We start from the raw sequence: 21862 nt of genomic DNA, 5'->3' as shown, positions 1-21862 counted from the left end.
TCATTTCTCTTGGGTGTATACTTAAGACTAGAATTACTGGGTCAAGTGGTAACTCTATGTTTAACTTTTTGAATGACTGCCAAACTGTTTTCCAAAGAGGCCACACCACTTTATACTCTACCAGCAATGCATGAGAGTTCCAGTTTCTCCATCTCCTCACCAACACTTGTTCTTGTTCATATTTTTGATGGTCTGCATTCATTGTATTCAAAAATGATATTGTTCATTTTTTGATCTGGGTGACGAAGAGAGGGAATATAGAGAGAGAAGATAAGGAGATCAAGGACTGAGCCCTAACATTAAGGGGATCAGAGAAGAGAAGCAGCAAGCCAAAGGAGATGAAAAAGAACAACTAGTGCAGTAGGAGTATGTGGTATCCTGAAAGACAATTGAAGAAAGCATATAAAGGAAGAAGTGAGGGTCAGTTCTATCAAATGCTGCTGAGAAGTAAAATGAGGACTGAAAATGACTATTGGTTTCAGCAACGTGCATGTCATTGATGTGAGCAGTTTCAGTAGAGTGAGGGGGCAAACACCTAAGAGATAGTAGGAAGAGAGAAAAGACAGTAAGTGTAGAACTCTTTGGGGAAGTTTTGCCAAAAAGAGAAGCAAAGAAGGATGAGCAGTGACTGGTGAAGGAAATAGGGTTAGGAGATCTTTGGTCCCTCCATTTCCCTAAAAGCTCTCACTATCCCATGACTGAATTTCTAATAGAGCCCTACCGGCTGTAATACAAACATCATGTTCGATTGCTATAGACTGAGTGTTCATGTCCCCCCCAAATTCATATGTGAAATCCTAACCCCCAGTGTGAAGGTATTAAGCAGCGGGGCCTTTAAGAGGTGATTGGGACGTGAGAATGGAGCCCTCAAGAATGGGATTAGTAACTTATACAAGAGACTGCACAGAGTTTCCTCTCACCTTTCATCATGTGATGACATAGCAAGAAGATGGCTGTCTGTGACTGAGGAAATGGGCCTTCACCAGACACCAAATCTACTATTACCTTGACCTTGGACTTCCAGCCTCTGGAACTATGGGAGATAAATCCCTGTTGTTTATAAGCCACCCAGTCTATGGCAATTTGTTATAGAGGCCTGAAAGGACTAAGGCAGAAATAAATCATTTTCTGTCAAAGGTCTTTTTTCATTTGACATTTTTTTTAACCAAATAAGTTTCCCAACTGGCAGACGTGCCGTAAACTAGCTCGTCTTTCTTCAACTTCATATCCTTGTACGTGCTCCTCTGCTCTTTCTGTACTGTCTGGTCTTTTATCTGTGCTCTGTAGACACATTCCTTCCTGCTTCTGCCTCTGTGTCCATAGATGCATTGTTTTTACATTCCCTATCCAAATTCTTCAGGGCCTCGCTCAAGGCTCATGACTTCTGCGAAGACTTTCTCATCTCCTTGACCTCTTTTGCCCCTGAATTTCCTGTGGTACTTAAAAATCAGTACTACACGATATCCCTCTTAATTCTACAGCTGTATATCATTTGTATATATTTTTTGATTCTTCATTTATTTCCCAGAATAGGTTACAGAGAATAATAATGGCCAACCTTGGGCTTCCCTGGTGGCGCAGTGGTTGAGAGTCCGCCTGCCGATGCAGGGGACGCGGGTTTGTGCCCCAGTCCGGGAAGATCCCACATGCCGCGGAGCAGCTGGGCCCGTGAGCCGTGCCGCTGAGCCTGCGCGTCCGGAGCCTGTGCTCCGCAACGGGAGAGGCCACAACAGTGAGAGGCCCGCGTACTGCAAAAAAAAAATAATAATAAAAAAAATAATAATGGCCAACCTTAATTACATGCCAGGCTGTTCTGAGTACTTGATAAGTATTATCTCAGTTTATCCACATTGTAATCCTATAAGACAAGTAGTATTGTTATTTCTATTTTATGTACGAAGAAACTGAGGATTAGAGAGGCCAAGGAACTTTGCTACTTGCAGAAAAATACAGAGCTAGGATGTAAGTCCAAGCAAGTGGAAGAGATCTCTTGGGTACTAGGAGTAGATCCCCTATGGCACCCAGTTCTTCAGTAAAAATGCCATGACTGATGTGGCCAACCAGCTTCTTAAACATAAACCCCATTTAGTATTGCTTTATGTAGGTGTTTTGTGGTAGATCTTAACCTCACCTTGTGATCTTATTGTAGGATTTTTAAGTGGATAGCAGTGAGGAGGTGGTGGTGGTGGAAATTCATCATGCACGACCAGGATCTAAGTGTTTTTCACTTTTTTTTTTTTTTTTTGCGGTACGCGGGCCTCTCACTTGTGGCCTCTCCCGTTGCGCAGCACAGGCTCCGGACGTGCAGGCTCAGTGGCCATGGCTCACGGGCCCAGCCGCTCTGCAGCCTGTGGGATCTTCCCGGACCGGGGCACAAACCCGTGTCCCCTGCATCGGCAGGCAGACTCTCAAGCACTGTGCCACCAGGGAAGCCCTGTTTTTCACTTTTTGAAAAGACATATAGTAATAAGTACATGCTTGTCTTATTCTAAGTAGACGTCAGCTGAGGCAAATCCACGAAGTGTTGTTTTCTTTCACATGCAGCTTCGTAGCTTCTCTGGCAGACATGTGGTTTGGGCATGAGAAATTAATTTCTTAACACATTCCCAAGAAGCTGCTAGTTAAATGAGTGCCTGGATGAGAAGAAAATCATAAAGTCCAATGTGTGAGTGTAGAATTCTCTGGTACATGCTGTTCGGAGGTAAGGAAGAAGAAGAATTTTCCTGAAAAAGTGCTACATCCTAAAGGAAGAGGAAATATTTTTTAAGGTCTTCCATGAGACCACTAGGTATGAGGCTTTCATAAGCAAGAGGAAGGTGAGTCTACCAGTTGTCCTAAGAGCATTTTCCACATGATCACTATCAGCAAGCTCTGCGAAGAATTCGGATTATTTGTTAGCAAACTGAATCTCAAACTGTGTCAGTTGGGTTAATGAATAACTTATGAAAGTAAATGGAAACTTCTCAGTGGTGTAGGGAAATTCACCGTTATTAACTGGAATAAAACTATGCTAGATCCTGGATTAAGCACATTTTTTTTTACTCTCTTCCCTTCCATTTTGTGATAAAAATGTTCACCATTAAAAAATAGATTCACATCAGGATTTATAAAATCAAAGATGGTTGCCATGAGTTCTCCAGAATTGTCAAAACACACCTTTCCACCAAAAATATCAGGGCTAATTGTGAGCAAGAAGGTCTTGGAATGGGGAAGAATCAATCTCTGTGAAGTCTTTGGGGGCATCAGATTCTCTGGTCATCATAGTTCATTGCCATTGGCAGGAATATGAATGGGTCCTAGGTAAGTAAGAGCATGATTTACAACTTGAGAATCCACCAGAAATTAACCAGAAAGACCTGTGTTATTTCTGTTAGAAGTCCTTATATGGCAGCATCCCCCTTTCGGAACTACACCAGAGACTCCTGGCGATGACTTAACTTCTTCATGTTTTCTTTGAAAGCTACTGCAATTTGGCTTGCTTTTTACCCCCAAGACAGGACTGATAGTAATGATATTATCTAAATGCCAACTCCACTGGTCTTTTCATTTTATTTTTACAGTTTGGAATCAAAATCCAATTTCTTACTCTGGCCTGTAAAGCATAATCCGGCCCCTGCCTCACTCTCTGACCCCATCTCCTAGCACTCTCCACTCGTCCGCTAAATGTTACACACGTTGACCTTATTGCTGATATTCCAGTGCTGCAAACTCATTCGCATCTCGGGAGCTTTGGCTTCACAGTTCCTCTTGTTTGGAAGGCTGATCTCTAGACCTTAACAGGATCACCTCCATCTCATCATTCGTGTCTGTAAGCTTGTATGTCAACTATTTACAAAGGTTTTCCTTGACAACCCTAGTTGGAGCAGCTTCCGCACTCACCAAGGTACTCTCTATTTGCTTACTCTGTCTTCTTCAAAGCATTTATTGGTATCAGAAATTATTTTTTCACATGTTTGGAATTTGTTCCTCTCACTGAAACTCCTTTAGGGAGGGACTCCATCTGATATAACACCAGTATGTTGTCTCCATTTCCATTCCAGCTTATTAACCTTATTAATCATCAGTTTTAACCCTTGTCCATCTGACTGTGTCATTTGTTTAAATTCTGCCAGGGTGATATTCCTTTGGCAATGAGTAAACTGAGTTCACTGAACACTCACTGATTAACCCATTGTGTCATTCATGAACATAAGTCTAATATCTACCCAATCTTGTACTCTTCCTACATCCTCCAGAAGCTAACAAAAGAACATGTAGATCTTGACTCTGAGGCATAGTAATCTTTTGAACTAAAAAATTTCAAGTAAAGTCACTTGTAGCAGACATTTATTGTGTTGCCTCTCTGCCTCCCTCCTTTTCCTTTGGGACCTGCATCCCTTCATTTTGGGACTTGCTTCACTTCCCATTCTATCCTTGGGATCCCAAAGGGGGATGCCATCTTTGTACATGACCCACTTTTCTTGGCCTCAGTGATTGGTAGAGGGGTAGGTAATACCTCACCCAAGCTGGACTAATCAAAGGACCTCACTCCTGGGCTACAGTGACTGGTTTTGTGATACTTAAAGTTTTTCAATAAGATTTGTTTTAAGTGGACTGGGGAGAGAAGACGTCTTTCCTTTTTGGTCACAAAGATGAAGGATTTGAGTTTAGAGCTGCAGACAGCCTGTCCCCTAGCTTGTGGAAAAGTCACTTGGAGGTCATTAAAGCCACCCTCCCACCTCGTCCTCCTCCCTCCCACTGAAGGAAGTGGAGATGAGAGATGGAGAGTCATGAAGGTGCTTGGTCCCCAGGCACCAGCCATCCTGAAGACCATCCACATCCCTTTAGTGATTGATTACATTTCTACTTTTTGATATTCAGATATTCGGGCACTATTTTAGGTACTAAAATGCTGATTTTTGTTGTTGGTGGTGGTGTAATACTGTTAACTGAATATTTTTTAAAGCCCTGAAGTTTGAATTATTTTATTTTGTAATGTACCCAGACAGTCATATTCTGCCTTAAAAGTTTGAATTGAATAAAGATGCACTTTCTCTATGCCTATAATATCAAGATGAGGAAGAAAAGAGCAATTGACGAAGCAAAGCTTCTATTAGAAAACTAAATTCTACCTTGGTTCCAAGACTTTCTGAACTAGTGGAATAAAAAATGGCATATTGTCATTGAAACTGGTAATCTTTAGTTTTACACTGATGAACTAAAAGAAGGTAAAGACAAACAGGAAACATTTTCTAAACAACTAAATAAGTTTCTTTCAAGACAATGTTGTCTCTGTCTCTTAAAAATTAAAAAAAAACATGTCCCCAAAGTTTTCCTCCAAGTTATCAAAAAAGAAAAGGGATCTTTTTTTGAAGATAAAATAGCCAGAAGGAAATACTTGGACTACTGTAGATTCTGAAAGAGGTATATACTTACTGCTCAAAAATATACTTACAACCTAACACCATTTATTGAGTTTGTTTTACAATATAAGATTGAAATCTTGTAAATGATCAAATGACATTTTAATTTTATGATTGATTAATTTTTTTATATCTTTAATGAAATGTTTATTTTAAATAGTGCTTTACTAGTTTTATTTTCTAATTTATATGAGAATGAGAATATATATTTAATAGCTATAGTTTTCAATTTATTGTATGTTAGAAATGGATTATGTCATTGATTTTTTTATGAAATATGAATAGTCTATAATTTAATTTTATAATCTATAGCTTCTCTTTTCTTTGAGATAGTTTTTGTCACTTGTACCTGTAAATCATGGCCTAATACAGTTATTATACTCTACCTTTGAGGTAGATAAATGGATAAAATTATATATTTTCAGTTAAGATTACAATAAAAAATATTTTTAAATACTTATTTTACTGGAAAAATAAGCTCAGACTTTATGCTTTTCTTTGAAACATTTCTATTGACGGGAGTTTTGCTGTATAAAGTGTAAGCTGAGCTATCTAACCAGACGAACGATTCTATGGTCACGTTCACTTGTGTTTGTTTGCAACCTATGATGCCTTTCTGTCAATATTTCTAGGTCTTCCTTCTACCTGGCAAAATCATTTAACTAGCTTTTAATATTAACATGTCTAAACTATAGGAACCAAACAGAGACAATAACATGACAGGGTTTAAGATAAGATTTTTGAAATCAGATACGAAATGTTTAACAGAAAGGTTCCAGGTTCTGAGGAGGATATTTAGAATTGCAAATAATTTATCCACTACACAAGGCATTTGTATTTCAAGACTAACCATCAATACTGAGGTTGAGGACTCATGACTTTCCCGAGCAATAGATGTCATAGAATAAGACCTGGTCCTTCCACTGGAATGTGTGGCATGTCTAGGTAAGTCCTGCACTACTGTCTTGCTGACAAAAGTAAAGAAGCCCTTTGCTTTGTGGGATTTGTGCTGCCTTTCATTTTTTAGGTAAGCAGCCCCTACGTAATTATAATACAAGCATGGAATGCCTCGTTACTCAACACCAAGTGACCTGAGAGTGAGATAAGAATAAGCCAAGTTGTCTAGAGATCTGATTGTTCACCTAAGCCTTAAAATATAGACTTCCTTTCAAAATATCAGGATGTTTCAGAATTCTAGATATGTTCTCTCATTTCAGTGGGTATGGGGGAATTATACATTTTTTATATGTGTCTTACGGCCACACATTTCAGGAAGCAGATTGGAGCGAAATTCTCTTGCTTCTTTGTGCAGTACTGCTTTTAGACCCAGAGCAGAGGGGCTTTGCCCTGGACCCCAGAACTCAACCAGCGGTGACTTTGCCCCGAGGGGACTTTAGGAAATGTCTGAAGACCTTTTTGATTGTCAGTCCAGGAGTGGTGTGGTGATACTAGTATTTTGTGTGTGGGAGCCAGGGGTGATGCTGAACATCCTACAGTGCCCAGGACAGCCCCGCATAGCAAATAATTATCTGGCATAAAATGTCAGTAGTGCCAAAGGTGAGAAACCCTGACTTAGAGGGACCACTCTGGTCTTTCTTCTTAGCTGTGCCTCACCTCACGGGGCAAAGAGTCTGCCCACCAGAGGTATGCCCACCTGGAGCCCGGTGAACTGTTTTCAAAGTGTGGTCCCAGACCACAGCATCTGTATCACCTGGCATCTTGTTAGATAGGCAAACTGGGGGCCCCATCTCAGACTTATCAAACCTCGAAATCTGGACATGGGGCCAACAATCTTTGTTGTAACTGGTCCTCCAGTTGATTCTAATGAATGCTAAAGTTTGAAAACCACTGTTCCAAGGAGTCCAAGAATTCTATATTTGAACCTAAAAGATATGTTGATCAAGATGGGAAGATAGAATATGTTTTCTTTAACAGCTTGTTAACTTGATTTATAATATCTAAATATGTAGACATATAGTATATGGGCCTCCATTTATACTCTCGCTCTGGGCTCCTCAAATGTTTGGGATTGGGTCTATGTCTTAGTTTTCTCGCACTGTCAAAAGAGGGCACTGGAGTAGATTGTTGCTTAAATTTCCTTCTCTGTATATGATTTCATAGCTGCTCTAGAAGCCTTTGGGTCTGACTGCATTCCCTGCTCAGATTCCCTTAGGATACAGTGACGTTGATACTTCATCACTAGCAAGATGCTTTTTTGCTCTTTTGCTCTCTACCCAACAAGATTGGTCTCTTGATATAATATGGAAAAAGATAAGTCAAATGAATCACCAACTGTTAAACAAAATTTGAGCAGTTAAGTTCCAGATATGTTTTAATAGCATGACTTACATTATGTACGTAGTTACAAAAATTAAAAAGTATAGACAAACCTACTCTTGATAAGTTTGTAAATTGACATTACTCTTTGAAGGGGAAATTCATAAAAAATTTACATTTTGATTCAATAATTTTATTTCTAGGAATTTATCCTCAAGTCACATGTGTGCATGTAAGCAAAGGTGAATGGTCGAGAGTATTAACAGCTGCTTTTTTGTTATAGCCAGAAATTGGAAACAGCCTCAATAGTGGATTGGTAAAGTAAATGTACATCCATAAAATGGAACACTTTGCAGCTATGGAAAGAACACGGTGTGTGCCCTTAATTGAGGAGGGCTGCATAGTGTTCATAGTGTTAGAAGTGGTGCTCTGATGTCAGACCAAAGGGACTCAATACCAGAGCTGTGTGACCTCGGGAAAATTACTTATTCTCGCGTTGCCTCAATTTTTTCATCTCCAAAATGGGGAATAATAATAAAGCATACTTCACAAAGTTGTTGAGAGGATTAAATAATATAAAACAAATTACTAATCTCTTAGTGCTTGCCCTACAGAAAACAGTTATTAGTTAATAATAATAATAATATCATTGTTATTATTATTATCTAGCTATTATTATGCAAAAACTTCCAAGATAAATCATTAAACGAAAGCATCATCAACACCACCCAGAACAACGTGTATAGACTAAAAAAAGAGGGGTGTATGTACAAGGACTACAGAAAAAGCTTGGCAGGAATACTCAAATGCTATTTACAGTGATGGTTTTTATACATCTTGGATGGGAAGGACATTTTTTCATTTATAATGTTTGGTTTTTTTCCATGTATAAGTATTACTTTCATGATTTTAAAAATTATTTAAAGAAAAAAATAAAAGTTGAAACCACACAGATGCTCAGATTCTGTATAATGGCAGAAGCCGACATATGGATTCGCTGATATTTTTTTAATGGGCCATAAGATGACATTTCTAGGGCTGAAAGATTTATTTTTGTGCATGAGAAGCATGCTAGGGTTTAAGAATTTCATGGGAAACTAACTTTTGTAATGATTCTCCCTTCTTGTTGATGATGAATTTCTTAGATTTTCCGCTTGGTGTAACTGAGAGATTCAGGCTAAATTGCCTTTCTTGTTGGAGGTTAATGAATGAAATGCAAAAACATCCCTTGAGGTGACTGAAGGGACCTCGGGAGTTGAAAGACTGAAGCGTCCTTTGCAATGATTTTCCTATCTAGCATCAGTGCAAATCCTGTGCTGCTTGTCCCCGTGCAAGTCCCTGTTGCCCTGTAAATATCTGCCTAAAGAATGATTTCATTAAATAACAAATCTGAAGCTGATCTTCCTTTGGCTTTTTGCGAGTAAAGTGCCTGGATTTAGGAGGCCACAGATTGTTCTGCTGCAAAAAGGAATTCTCAGGATGCAGGTGTCAAGAGAAACACCATGAGTGGTGTGTGTGGCCTCTGATTTTTGTATTTTCCATCCCACTGTGCCTCTGCATACAGCACTTCTGGGATTAAAGCCAGAGCCTCATTTTGGTGAAGGAAAGAATTCTCATTTTGCAGTAGGTTTTGTGACATCTTCAAATATAAAACAGTTCATTCAAGTATCTAAATAAATTAAAGCTTGTGCGATGCTTCTTAAAGCATGGGCAGGGTTTATGCCATTTGTTTTTAAATCAAATGATTAGAATTCATCCATGATTAAGGACTCTGTTTTGTTTTTAATCTTTGGTTCTTATTCTATCCTCAAGTCTTCTCTTTAGAGGGTTTTATTCTTTTTAAAATAACTGGATTTGGGGAGGTTTTTGTTTCTTTTGTTTTCTATTCTGTAATGACAGTAGTTTTAAAATAATCGATGACCAGGGGAAGTGATAATTTTTCTTTCAATGCCACTGAATCTAACTTTTCTTCCCTTCCTGTGCCCCCCCTTTTTACAAAAAATTGGCATTCCATTATCAAAAAAAGAAAGTCACTAAGCTCACAGACTTGATGCTACTACAACTTCAAGATTTCCAGGTTCATTTGAATCCTTAGCACTGCTTGCCATTCTTTTGAAGTTATCTTTGATGTGTTTCTCCAAATACTTCCACCAGGGAACAATTTCATATACACATCACTTTCCTAACCATCATGCACCCCTGCCACCACCACCCCACCTTCACTCGAGGAGCCCCCCTCGTACTTGAAAAGAAAAGATTATCGGATTGTCTGATTTGAATTCTCTTGATGAATTCTCTTGGATTCTCTCCCCATCTCCAAATCCAACTAAGTACCTGCTTCCTTCTCTCCTACTTCCAGATTCAGAAGGAGCCCTCGTTCCTCCTATCTAAAATGAATTCCTCTACCTCTGCTACCCTTAATAGCATCAGGTGATAAAAATCCAAAAGATTTTCTTCAAATATGGATTGCCTAAGTAAACCAGTTATTTCATGAGGAATAGGATATTTTACACAAAAACGCAAACACTTTTGAAACCTAAGGTTTTAAATCTTGGGTACATCTTGGGTACAAGCATATTTATTTGATGATTGAATGAGACATTGATAGGAAAGTACTGGTAGAGTTTGAGTGAGAATATGGGTAAACAGCAAAATGATGTTGTCTAACTCCTGTCTCTACTTTCTAGAGACCTTCCTAATTTTTAGTGCATAAAGATTCTGCAGTATGTTGAAAAAATTCCGCTTGCAGTTTTATACTGTCTGAACAGACACTACATGGCCATTGATTCTCTTTACTTATTATTTATTTTAAGGTATCGCTTTATTGCAGGAATACACTGGGCAAAAAAAGTGAAGGAAAAAATACTCCAGGCAGATACATTTTATTTTACTTTTGATCCCTGCCTAAAGTTGCTCTTGTTTTTTAGGTATTGGAACTTCTACATCGTATATGTTAGAATTCCGACACCTCACAAAGTTCAAATACATGTCAGCAGAGAGAATGACTAAAATAGCTGTAACAGTGTGGACGTTTGTTGCTTCAGGATACTTTTAGTAACTTCCCCTCTTGCTGATCACATTACATGCCAAACTTCTTCCAATACTAATCCCCCTCTTGAAATATTGGCTGATAATTTAATGCTTCTTTTTATAAGAGAGTAAGTGCTAAATAATGATATCGCCTGGTCAAAGGTCATTGTACTTTGAATATTTATCTGGTATTTGCCCTTCTGTCAGAGAACCATCTGTGACCAAGGTGATACAGGAACAGGAGCGAGACCAGCAGTGGCTGACATTGCACTCCGACTGGGAAAGCCTTAATGGGACCACTTTGCATGAACTACTGGTAAAAGGGTAAGACACCCATCACTAGAGCTGTGTAGAGTGGATTATGGAGCAAACATCCATCATCAGGGCCCTTCTTCTGTTTCTAATTTAAGATAATCCACATTTGTCACATCAAAAAAGAGCTTCCATAGAATAGCTATGGGCCTTTATATTTCGACATCATTTGGCTTTTTTTCTTCTTTGTAGACATAGATCTTTTTCTCTTGGCTAATTACATTTTTCTTTAATGATGATTGCAGAAACTATCGTGGTTAAGGAGGAGGAGCTTGGGTTCTAATCTTGGAGTTTTTTTCACATCCTATTAAAAATAAATTCTTAATATCTACACTTTCTATAGATGTTACATGGGACTAGTTAACAGAAGAAATTGAAATAATGGCAACTGATAAAACTTGGAGAGCCTGAGGAAAAAACAGACACAAAATAAAATTATAATCAAGTAACCTTGAAAATACACTTCTGAAAAATTTCCCCTAAAAAATCATGGCAACATTGCCTCCCTCATCTTGGGTAGGGGTGCAGGAGAAAGGTAAATTGAGGGAATTAACACTCATTTAGTGCTTGTTACATTATAGGGACATAGCTATAGAGTATTTAAATAACTTGCTCAAAATTCACAGCTCACAGATGATAAGTGATAGTCTCTGAACTCAAACCAAGTTTATCTGACTCCAAAGCTTTTAACAAATGTTAGAGAAATCAGTACATAAGAATTCTAAAGAGTAAAACTAAAGGTGGGCCATTTCTCTTCAGAATGTCTTGACATTTTCCCCATAGACCAAACTTGCAACCAAATTTCTGAATAGTTGTCAACTGAAGCACTTCCTCCAATGACCTGAGTCTTTCAACAGTGATTTGTTTCCCCAAACTGGGACTGCCAGAAAATCCCTTTCAGGTCAGATAGATAGATAGATAGATAGATAGATAAACTCATTCTAAGTTGGGAGTTGGGGGACCTGTTCTAGTCCTGGCTTGCTAAGTAGATGTGTGATCCTATAAACCACAATTTCCTTTAAAATAAGAGTTGAGACACATAGTCTTTGGTCTTTTCCTATTCCTAAAAGCTATGACTTTAAGATCTAACAAATAACAACTAATTATTTGTATCTCTTCTATGCTGGGTTGATTGTTAAGCTCTGCAGGGATGTAGAAGTGGATGTAGAAGTGGTCTCAGGAAACATACATTGTAGAGCTGGACAGAGAGACTCTAAGCTAGTAATAAACAAAATGAATTTCAGATATTTGGAAGTGTTACAAACAAACTAAGGATAACGAAATAGAAAGTGAGGAGGAGATACGACTTCAGGTTGTGAGAAGGCAAAACACAAATGTGCTTTTTCTGTATTATATAATTTATTGTATACACATATCCCCATGCAAATTTAGCAAGAAATGAAAATACAGTAGATCTTCAAAAAGGAATGTGGAAATGACATAGGGTTGTTTTTCTTTCTTCTGACATATCTAGGATTCTAAGCATGTCATAGTATTTTTGACAGTCCCAACATGGTTTTTTTTCTTTTAAATTTGCATTGTGAATAAATGCTTGGAAGAGACTTTGTGGTTAAAACTTAGTGTACCCTCAGCTGAATTCTCTTGTGCAGCCACATTGATAGATGCTTAAACCATGTTCTTGCCTTCAAAGCTAAACTCTAATTTTTAGAAAGTTCTTCCTTTCCTGAATGCACTCTTTCTATAAGTTCTCCCTACTGATTCTGATCCTGCCATCTAGAGTTACATGGGATGAATTTAATCCCCTTCTTCCTGTCAGCTAATCATAGATACACAGTTTAACATTGAAAGTCTCAGTAACATAGAAAACAAATATATGGTTACCAAAGGGGAAACGGATGGAGGGAGGGACAAATTAGGAGTATGGGATTAACAGATACAGGCTAGTATACATAAAACAGATAAGCAATAAAGATTTACTGTATAGTATGGGAAATTATATTCAATATCTTATAATAACCTATAATGGAATATAATCAGAAAAAAACTGAATCACTATGTGTATACCTGAAACTAACACAATATTGTAAATCAACTATATTTCAACTTAAAAAAAAAGATAATAAAAAAAGTCTCAAGATTCTTTTCTAGTCTAAATATTCAATTCCTTTCTCTGTTCTCTAACTTTCTGAAGCAATATTTTTTTTCTCTCAAGCTATTTCTCAGCTTCTTTTGGCCATACATGTCCTCTCCATAAGCATAAAACTCTGATATGCTCCCTCCTCACCATACATTCTGGGAAGCAGACTAATGCCTTTCCTTTTCCTCTCCCTCCTTTGAAAATCATTGAGTCAGTATTATGGGTGGTGCCACCAGCCAAGATGATGTGGGAACCTTTGCTAACAATAGTTTCTCTTCCCACAAATGTGAAAGTGTATAATGATGATATTAAATACACTTAAAAAAAGTACATCCTTCATATACCTCCACCTCTAAGGTGATATCTGACCACAGCCCTGCCTTGAGAGTTCCTGACTTAAGTATAAGCTATTTCTTGCCTTTCACTGGTAAAGTGTTTGAAGTGAACGATAAATATGTAACTGAATATTATGCCATTTTATGTTTCCAAATCTAGGCAGTCCTGTCACAGCAGAAGTAAGATTTCTCTTCTATGTACTAAACAAGGTGAGCGAATTAGCGGTGTAACAATGGGATATGAACTTAATTTAACTGGATTGGCTCAAGGGAAAAAATGATCACTTGTACGTGACAGCAAAGATGCAAGCATCTAGCTGGTTTTGGTAGTGAGTCACATACTGTTTCCTGCTCCTTGGTAGACTGTGGGCACCGCCCTGCTGCCCGAATGAACAAGAGGATCCTTGGGGGTCGGACGAGTCGCCCAGGAAGGTGGCCCTGGCAGTGTTCCCTGCAGAGTGAACCCAGTGGTCACATTTGTGGCTGTGTCCTCATTGCCAAGAAGTGGGTTCTGACAGTCGCCCACTGCTTCGAGGGGTAAGCTGCACCTTTTCTTTTACTTTGCCTGATCATTTTGTCACTTGGGTATTTTTTTTTAACCTCTTTATTGGAGTATAATTGCTCTACAATGGTGTGTTAGTTTCTGCTTTATAACAAAGTGAATCAGTTATACATATACATATGTTCCCATATCTCTTCCCTCTTGCGTCTCCCTCCCTCCCATCCTCCCTATCCCACCCATCTAGGTGGTCACAAAGCACCGAGCTGATCTCCCTGTGCTATGCGGCTGCTTCCCACTAGCTATCTACCTTACGTTTGGTAGTGTATATATGTCCATGCCTCTCTCTCACTTTGTCACAACTTACCCTTTGCCCTCCCCGTATCCTCAGGTCCATTCTCTAGTAGGTCTGTGTCTTTATTCCTGACTTGTCCCTAGGTTCTTCATGAACTTTTTTTTTTTCCTTAGTTTCCATATATATGTGTTGGCATACGGTATTTGTTTTTCTCTTTCTGACTTACTTCACTCTGTATGACAGACTCTAGGTCCATCCACCTCACTACAAATAGCTCAATTTCGTTTCTTTTTATGGCTGAGTAATATTCCATTGTATATATGTGCCACATCTTCTTTATCCATTCATCTGTCAATGGACACTTAGGTTGCTTCCATCTCCGGGCTATTGTAAATAGAGCTGCAATGAACATTGTGGTACATGACTCTTTTTGAATTATGGTTTTCTCAGCGTATATGCCCATATGCCATTCTGTAACTCAGTGCAAAATCCACAGTTGATCTCCTTCCCAGGTCCTTACCTGCTTAGATTTTTCTACCCTTGGTGTTATCATCCTATATAGGTGCTGCTCATTTATTGGCAACAGATGTATATTGCTTATGATTTATGTCCTAAGGAGGGAGGAAGAGGAAGTTTAGAAGATTGACTCTCTAGCCAGCTTTAGTCTCTTTTCTAGCCCTCTTAAATACATCAAATGCGTATGAAGTTAAACAGAGCTGAGTTACATAGATACTACAGTGAGGTTAGGATGCTGGAGGAATTGGTGAGGAGTTTGGGAAGTAGAGTGAAAAGTATAATATGTGTGTTAGTCAGGGCTGTCCAGAGAAACAGACCAATGAGAGAGAGAGAAAGAGTTTTCCAGGAATTGGCAAACGTTCCTGGAGGCTTGGTGAGTCTAAAGTCTGATGGGGTGGCAGGCAGGCTGGAGACTCAGGGAAGAGCTGCAGTTCAAGTCCAAAGGCAGCATGCTGGCAGAACTCCTTCTTGCTCTGGGGAGATCAGTCTTTGCTCTATGAAAGTCTACAACTGATTGGGTAAGGCCCACCCACATTATGGAGGGTAACCTGCTTTACTAATAGTCTACCATTTTGAATGCTAATCTCTTCCCAAAAAACACCTTCACAGAAACATCCAGAAAAATGTTTGGCCAAATATTGGGGCACCATGGTCCAGCCACTTGGCACATAAAATTAATCATCGCAAAATACCTAAAGGGAGCAGAAAAATAAGACCAAGGGGAAACCTACCCCAAGTTGACAAACATCACTGCAGAAGGTCCTCATCTATTTCGACTGTTGTTGTATAATTTAGGAGCAAAAAAAAAAAAAGACTCCTAACCAAACAATAACAAAATAACAACAACAAACAACAACCATTTTTCATGCCCATGGAAGATTCTGGAGATTAGACATCTAGACAGGAAATAGCTTGTGGTTTGTCTCTGCTCAGCAACGTCTGGGGACTCTGCTGGAAGGTACTAAGGTTCTAGGGGCTGGCACTACCTGAAGGCTGGCAGTGAATGCTGCCTGTTGGCAGGGGCATTTGTTTCTCTCCAAGTGAGACTCACAGCTTGGTAGCTAGCATCCCCCAAAGTGAGAGTCCCAAAAAGGGAGCCAGGAGGAAGCCTTTTTGGATCCAGCCTCCAGAGACGCACAACATTACTTACACTATGGAGTTGGTCAGAGCTGTCACAGCCCCACCCAGATTCAAAGGGAAGAAACATAGAACTCTTCTCTCGGCGAGAGGAGTGGCAAAGTATTTGAGGACATGTTTGAAAAACCACCATACTTCCCATTTTCTTCTTTTTATTTTTAATAATTTTACTTTATTTTAAAGTAATAATAAATAATAGCAAAAATTTAACACAAATAACTCACAGTTCTATCACCTCATTAAATTGATTATTTTCATTTTACCAGGTTAATTTGTAGAAAAAAATGCAATTTCATTTTTTTGCCTCTTTGTCTATTATTATTTTCTCTCAGCTTTGCCACTTACTGTGTCAATTTATGAACTTCTCTGGGCCAAGTTTCCTCATATATGAAATGAGGGAAATAACAGTCCCTACCTCACAGGGTTGGTGCAGGCATCAAGTGAGATAGCCTATGTAAAACCTTAAGAACCATGCCTGATACCAATCAGTAAGACATCAATAAAGGTAAATTTTTCTTTTTAAAATATCATTACTAAAAACATGCATTCAGGGACTTCCCTGGAGGCACAGTGGTTAAGAATCCGCCTGCCAATGCAGGGGACACGGGTTCGACCCCTGGTCCGGGAAGATCCCACATGCAGCGGAGCAACTAAGTCCATGCGCCACTACTGAGCCTGTGCTCTAGAGCCCGCGAGCCACAGCTACTGAAGCCCGTGTGCCTAGAGCCCACGCTCTACAACAAGAGAAGCCACCGCAATGAGAAGCCCACTCACTACAATGGAGAGTAGCCCCCACTCACTGCAACTAGAGAAAGCCTGCGCACAGCAATGAAGGCCCAACGCAGCCAAAAATAAATAAAAGAACAACAACAAAAAAAACATGCATTCTGACTTTTCCCTTAGCATTATGGCATGAATATTTTTTCATTTTGCTAGCTCAATTTTTATCTCCTTCCATACTCTCTCTCCTTTACTTTCTCATCATCCTCAAGGTCACCCCTAGTGATTGTACCTCCACAGCTATAAACACATATTTTTCACAGGGTGTCATTTATTTTTACAATTTGAAATCACACGCTATACTTTTGTTTGTAAGTTGCTTTTCTCATGTAGCAGTATATAATGGACATCCCCTCCAAGTCAATTGATGTAGCTCTAGCTCATTCTTTTTCAAAGCTAAATGATATTCCATCATAGAGATTCACTATACTTTATTATTCCCCAGTTGATGGACATTCACGTTAGTTCCAGTTTGCTATCACTTTAACAACACTGCAATACATCTTCTTATGCAAAGCTATTCACCTATTGGTACTCTTGTTTCTACAGAATAGAGTCCCAGAACGTATATTCATCTCCATATGGGAGTTAAAGAAATGAATATATGTTTACTTTCTTGGAATGCTAACCTAGTGAGGAGACAGACATTTAAACAAGTAATTAGAATAAGAGAAGTGATTATAAAATGGAAATCTGTATATCTAGCTATATGATTGCTCTTTTGGGGGAAATATAAAGTAAAAAATCAAACCAGAACCTCCTCTTGAGAACTTTTAATGTGTAAGAATGACCCCAAATGATTGGAAGAGTCTGTGTAGTATGTCAGGAAATACATTGCAATGTTATTGCTTTGGAAGGGGCCAGATGTTTCCAGGTGTCTTTTCCAGTTCTGATTTATAACTCCATGATAAGCAGAAGACTGTACTAGCAAGAGTACATTTATCAAAAGACGATTACCTAAATGAATCCAACAGCTCTTTAAGGGAATAACACCCTTTATATGCTAATTCATCCAGTTCATGCACCACTTTTGTCATTTCCATATGTGGTATCCAAGTTTTGTCTTTCACTGACAGATCTGTGAAGTTAAGGAGAAACCTTGCAATAGAGAAGAAATGTGTTTATAATTAAGGAAATGGATATTCTATCAAAGGCCCTGGTAAAATTTCATGGAACATTAGACTTCACAGAACTGTCAAGTGGGGCCTGGCCTATCCATAAGAAGTTAAAAATTGCCCAACTTCAAACAAGTCTTTGCTTGAATATGTGCTAATAACTTTGGTTCTATTTTACAATCTTTCCAGTGGCCCTGAAAACTATTGAGAACCTCTAATCGTAAGCCTTACTCTCTGTAGGATCCATCAATTGCTGCAATTAATGGGATTTACTTCATATCCTGATTCCATACTTTGGCAAGGGCCAGTGTGACCCATCTGTAGTTCTTTTCAAGCCTGTCTCTTTTAATTATATTCGTGGGAAAAAAGGACATGTCTTGCTCCTTCATGGAGAGGTATTTAAGAATCCCAAAGGAAAATTAAAGACATGAGGTACTAAGTTGATCAGATGAAGTCCCAGATGCCATGGTAACAATTCAACTTCCACAGCTCTTAGGAAGAAAGACCTTGAGTTTCAGGGGTAATTTAACAAGCAATTTCCCTGCCTTCTTTCACCTCCAAGAGACTTAAGGATGAACTTCCTAGGTTGGCACACAACTAGTGATTATAAGAAGTGTCTGATTCCTCTCCAGGAAATTTGCATGAAAAACTATCCTTTTACTATATGATCACAACCCTTAACCCTGCCAGCACACCCATGTCTTGATTTCTACCACACCAGCTCTTCACTCCAACAAGACTTGTGTTTGCTTGTCTGCGCATCTCCTCCTATTGTCTCAGCCCATCTGTCTCCTCCTCATCTGGTTTCTTTCCCCAGGTAACCTAGTGCACTGGGATCATCACTTCAGTCCTCTCACCAGGACGTTCAACTTCTTCGCCCCTAGATCTTTCTGCCATACACACCACACAGACCTCCAACTAAGAGTCAATATGAAGAGCACATTTTCTATCCTATTTTCATGCTCTTCCGAACTGAGGAGAACATCACCCAAGGATGCAGATTAGTGTCATGCCTGACTTTCAGCATCCATTGGACCCTTAATATTACTCAATAACTTTTTCACCTATTTCTGGACAGCTCCCTTTCTCATTCTCCACGGGAAAAAACCATTGACTTACCCACCTGTACTGATCTAACAGTCTTTTAATACAGTCAGGAAAAGAAGTGAGAGGTTTGGTCTGACGTTTTATTACTGAGCCCATGTCGTGTTCTCATGGTTACTTCTTTATCTTCTAGGTGCGTATAAACCATGCCATTCATTTGCAATGTTTTCTTTCCGTTCTGTCGACTTGAGAGATTTGATCCATTCCCATCAAGTACTAATGTCCACTAAAATAGGAATTCTCCATTTTGAATCCATACCTCCCCTGGGGTGCTTTTTTCCAGCATCACCGGTGAGTGAGCAATTGTGGTGACCCTGACCTGACTCCATGCTCCCCACTGCCCTGCCCCCTAAGGAGGCATTCTCTGCATCCTCACTGCTCCAGTGGAAAAATGTCTGGGTCTAGGATGTAGCCAGCAGTTGGCCTAAACGTTAGACCAATTCCCATAGTTTTGGGGGCTCACAGAAACTGGGAGTTCTTCCCCTTCTAATCTGTGTAGTTACTTACTTGTTTCTTCTTGTCCTGCAACTATCCACGTACTCTGCACCTACGCCTGAACAGCTGGTCATCGCTGGCGAATATTATACCCCAGACTGCTAACTGAGCTCATGTCAAATGTATGATCATGAATCTCAAATGAGCATCTAACAATATGGCACCCATCCAGTATATGTTCACAGCAAAGCCACTTTTCCATCCTCAACTATTTGACATCTTCTCCTGTCTCCCCAAATCTCCTTCACCCTTCTCTGGTCTCACCTCATTCTTTATGAAGAAAATAGACATCATTATATGTTTTACCTTGTCTCACCCCTAATTCCAACAAATTACCTGTATCTGTGGCCACGTTCCCTCCTTTCCCTTGAGTTATGGTGGAGGATGTGTCCTTGCTCCTTTTTAAGGACAATCACATGTCCATTCATCTTTCAAAGACTTTATTTTAGATGCATTTATTTTTTTAACATCTTTATTGGAGTATAATTGCTTTACAATAGTGTGTTAGTTTCTGCTTTATAACAAAGTGAATCAGTTATACATATACATATGTTCCCATATCTCTTCCCTCTTGCATCTCCCTCCCTCCCACCCTCCCTATCCCACCCCTCTAGGTGGTCACAGAGCACCGAGCTGATCTCCCTGTGCTGTGCGGCTGCTTCCCACTAGCTATCTATTTTACGTTTGGTAGTGTATATATGTCCATGCCACTCTCTCACTTTGTCACAGCTTACCCTTCTCCCTCCCCATATCTTCAAGTCCATTCTCTAGTAGGTCTGTGTCTTTATTCCGTCAAAGACTTTATTTTAAAATCATCATTTCTATTTTTCGTCAATTTCTTTCTTTTTGCTGGATCATTCCCTTCAGCAAACATGCCTTAGTGTCACCAACTTAAACCCCCTTCTCTTGACTTCACATCCCTCTTCAATTCTTGGCCCATTTTGGCTAGTACTCACAGTAAAATTCCTAAAAGAGTTTCCTACAGTCACTGTCTCCACTTTTACACTTCCTGTATTCCCCTCAGGTCACTCCAGTTGGGTTGTCATCAAGGCCACTACAGAAATGACACTTACCAAAGTCTTTAGTGACTTCCATCTTGCCAAATCCAATGGTGGATTTTCAGTTTCTAACTCACTGGAACCCTCCCTAGTATCTGATTACTACATCCTTCTTAAAATACTTCCTTCACTTTTCTTTTAAAATAACAAAAAAATTCTTACGTCACTGACCTACCCTTCTCTTTCTTTTTTTTGCAGCTTCTCCTCTTTTAGGCCACTAAATGTTTTAGTTCTCCAGGTGTGTTGTGGACTGCACAGTTGTGTCCCCCTAATTTCCACATGTTGAAAATCTAACCCCTAATAAGGTGCTATTAGGAGGTGGGGCCCTTGAGAGGTCATGAGGGTGAAACCCATGTTGGGATGAGTGTCCGTATAAGAAGAGAAAGAATGCTTACCCTCTCTCCCTCTGCCATGTAACAATACAACAATAAGACCACCATCTGTAAACGAGGAAGGGGATCTTCACCAGACCCTGACCATGCTAGTGCCCTAATCTTTGATTTTGAGCCTCAACAACTATGAGAAATAACTGTTGTTTAAGCCACTCAGTCTATGATAGTTTGTTATAGCAGCCCATGATCAGATAAGGACCTAATTCTTGGCTTTCTTATCTGTCTACAATCATCTAATCACATGGTTTCAAATGCTTGTCTATATTTGAACAAATATGAATATTAAATATTGATATGAATATCAAATATTTATTCATAACTTCCAAATTTATATCTCTAGCACAGCCCAGATTTTCTCCCAACCCACCAACCTCAAACATATTTAAATGCTTAGAGGAAGTGTCCATTTGAATGTGTAATAAACATTCTACTTTACATGGCCAGAACAAAACTTGATTCCTCTTCTCTCCCACTGAGCAAATAATTGTGTGCTTCACAAACTTTCCCCATCTCAGTAAGAGGCATCCTTATCCATTGGTTTGCTAATGCAAACCTGGGAGTCATCCTTAATTCCTCCCACTTTTACTCTAGCAGTAAGTTCTGTAGGGTCTTCTTTCAAAATATAGCTTGGGGCTTCCCTGGTGGCGCAGTGGTTGAGAGTCCGCCTGTCGATGCAGGGGACACGGGTTCGTGCCCCGGTCCAGGAAGATCCCACATGCCACAGAGTGGCTGGGCCGCTGAGCCTGCGTGTCCGGAGCCTGTGCCCCGCAACGGGAGAGGCCACAACAGTGAGAGGCCTGCGTACAGAAAAAAAAAAAAAAAAAAAAATATATATATATATATATATATATATATATATAGCTTGACCCCAACTGCCTGTCATCATCTTTATGCTATAATCCTAATCCAGACCACCATCATATCAGTTCTGGATTATTCTATTAGCTTCCTAGGGCAGCCATAACAAGGTACCACAAATTGGGTGGCTTCAACAAGCCAAGAAGTTTATTGTCTTAC

General features: G+C 39.4%; 1 protein-coding gene across 4 annotated transcripts in view; it reads left to right on the top strand.

Annotated features, from left to right (window-relative positions):
* Positions 1–21862, top strand: part of CORIN (corin, serine peptidase) — a 254774-nt gene that overhangs the window by 203827 nt on the left and 29085 nt on the right. For 3 of the 4 annotated variants that reach the window (XM_030880459.2, XM_060299302.1, XM_060299301.1), the window contains 3 exons: positions 10917–11033; positions 13615–13664; positions 13817–13991. In XM_030880459.2, coding sequence (XP_030736319.2) covers positions 10917–11033; positions 13615–13664; positions 13817–13991 — 342 coding nt within the window. The remainder of the gene's footprint in view (positions 1–10916; positions 11034–13614; positions 13665–13816; positions 13992–21862) is intronic. The other variant, XM_060299303.1, reaches the window with a different exon arrangement.

The sequence above is a fragment of the Globicephala melas genome, chromosome 5 (assembly GCF_963455315.2).
Source record: "Globicephala melas chromosome 5, mGloMel1.2, whole genome shotgun sequence".
Lineage (NCBI taxonomy): Eukaryota > Metazoa > Chordata > Mammalia > Artiodactyla > Delphinidae > Globicephala > Globicephala melas.
The sequence above is the reverse complement of the archived record's forward strand: the minus strand, read 5'-3'. Positions and strand labels throughout refer to the sequence as shown.